Raw genomic sequence first — 1,940 nt, 5'->3', positions numbered from 1 at the left:
CAGCCATCCATTATGTATCTGTCTCGCAAGTTTTGATGAACCGGAAGAAAAGTTAATTATAAAGTTGTACACTAATCAGATGATTATGCATTTAAATCTAGCGGGTAAAATACGATTCGCACTGTTACCATTTTCGGAGCTTTTCAATGTTGACAATAAACACACAATACTGTCGTTGTTTTGCACTGCATAATATTAAAAGGAAAAGGAGTGATTAAAAAAAGCATCACATTGTTTAGTTACAGCTTAGTAAACTAAGCTACGCTACAGTAATAAATGTACTACACTTTTTTGGTTGTGATTGGACGTGACTCAATAAGTTCCGGTGTGCTAGTCACGTCATAAGAATGACAACGGACGACCTAGATCGTAATGTTATGAGAGACATTCTACAGGGGCAGTGTGAGGGTCATGAGTAAACGTTCTTTCACTAATTGATAGACGTTCAATTGTTTCATACACGACGACAGCGATGAACTTCTGAACCGTTCACCCTTACAACCTGATAAGTACAGAAGCAGCGCTAGCCTATAGCGTTGATAATTGAATATTTCTGTGGATCCCCGCTTGTAGCTAGGGTTATTTGTTGAAAGTGCAACAAAATTCAGTTCAGCTCTACTTTCCTGCTCAGAATTCTTATATATGTTTATGTACAATAAAAACCCGAATAGACAGCACTTCACACTTTTACTTCTTACCATGCATATTGATATACAGCTCTTAATTACTTTATTGGTCGAATCATCATCGTTGTCTTCTTAAGTGAATACTTGTCGCCTCGGAAGTCCATCCACATGAGGCCGTGCGAGTCCTGGGCTTCGGTTAGCTTGCCGTGAAGATAATCTCCATTCAGGTGACTGGAAGGCATTCAAAAACATACATAACCATAGAACTGATTTTATAACTCACCCGTCGCTACATACCACCGATGGCATCGATAAAACCACCAGCCACCTTTGAACGCGGCGGCACAGTTGAACGGTGCCTTGCTCTTATCATGATCGTACGTTGAGAAGCTTTCGTTCAGATGAATACGCATCGCATCACCAGCCCCACAAGGGTTACAGTTACCCAGCTCGACTATAGCATAGTTGAGGGTTTCCGCAGCAATTCGAAACTTTTGATACCGAGCCGCCGCTTTCACGCCGTCGAAATCTTCTAACAGAACGGCTAGTTCGTGCGGAGCTACGTTCGTTAATCGATGGATCTGGTCCAACCCCAGCCAGAACTCTCCGTGCAGTGTACCAAACCCATTCTTATAGTCCTTCCAGTCGCGAAAGAAGTTCACCGTACCATCCATACGCTGTTGGATCACGGTCCAACCGCCACCTTCGTACTGTTGATCACACAGCACCGTCATCGGTTCGTGGAAGGGATGGTCCGGATCGATACGATAGATGCCGGACACGCGGCTCGGAACATCCCGACAGGACGCTCCAACCGATACCGGTGTGGAAGGAGCATTGGGGCTGCCCGGTTGCATCTGAAGCCGGGTCAATAGCTGTACCATTTTTGTTAGCTGCTGTACCGTATCGTTTGTATAGGTGAGTAGATTCGATTCAATACCTTGCATTGAATCGAGACGGTTGGAGATCATTTCGTAACCATAGCCAGTTACGTTAGAATCAATCTCGATACAGACAAGGAACAGCACGATCGCACTTCCAATGACCACTTTCATCTTGACAGTTTATGCACTGAACAAGACACTTCACCGGACCGAGTGTACTTCTTTACTGACTTCGTTTACGATGTTTTGCTGGCGAGTTGCAATCGCTAGTTGTATGGCTTGATAGAAAATAGCAGTGGGAATCCCACTTTTCTTAATCGAAGCTACTCATGCGGTAAATAATTTCGACTACTGGAAGCATTATCAGGTGGAACTTTTTGCTTCATTTTTTCTCTGTTCGCTTCCTTCGTGATGCAATTTGAAATAAACA

The 1,940-nt window shown here is 43.7% G+C and overlaps 1 protein-coding gene across 2 annotated transcripts; it reads right to left on the bottom strand.

Annotated features, from left to right (window-relative positions):
* Positions 1–213: 213 nt before the first annotated feature.
* On the bottom strand, positions 214–1,710 carry LOC128303271 (angiopoietin-related protein 6-like). Of its 2 annotated transcripts, none has more exons than XM_053040165.1 (2): positions 924–1,710; positions 214–857 (listed from the first exon to the last, which is right to left on the bottom strand). In XM_053040165.1, exons 1-2 carry the CDS (start codon positions 1,679–1,681, stop codon positions 725–727), a joined length of 891 nt encoding a protein of 296 aa, XP_052896125.1. In that variant the 5' UTR covers positions 1,682–1,710; the 3' UTR covers positions 214–724. The 2 variants fall into 2 exon arrangements, with proteins under 2 accessions (XP_052896125.1, XP_052896126.1); XM_053040166.1 differs by having other exon boundaries at positions 799–857; positions 910–1,710.
* Between the last annotated feature and the right edge of the window lie 230 nt (positions 1,711–1,940).

Source organism: Anopheles moucheti, chromosome 3 (assembly GCF_943734755.1).
Source record: "Anopheles moucheti chromosome 3, idAnoMoucSN_F20_07, whole genome shotgun sequence".
Taxonomy (NCBI): domain Eukaryota; kingdom Metazoa; phylum Arthropoda; class Insecta; order Diptera; family Culicidae; genus Anopheles; species Anopheles moucheti.
This window is presented reverse-complemented; position numbering and strand designations above follow the sequence as displayed.

Coding starts and splice junctions, on each gene's coding strand:
- LOC128303271 (XM_053040165.1), bottom strand. CDS start 1,681: ATGAAAGTGGTCATTGGAAGTGCGATCGTGCTGTTCCTTGTCTGTATC. Junction 858..923: donor TTTTATCGATGCCATCGGTG/GTATGTAGCGAC, acceptor AATGCCTTCCAG/TCACCTGAATGGAGATTATC.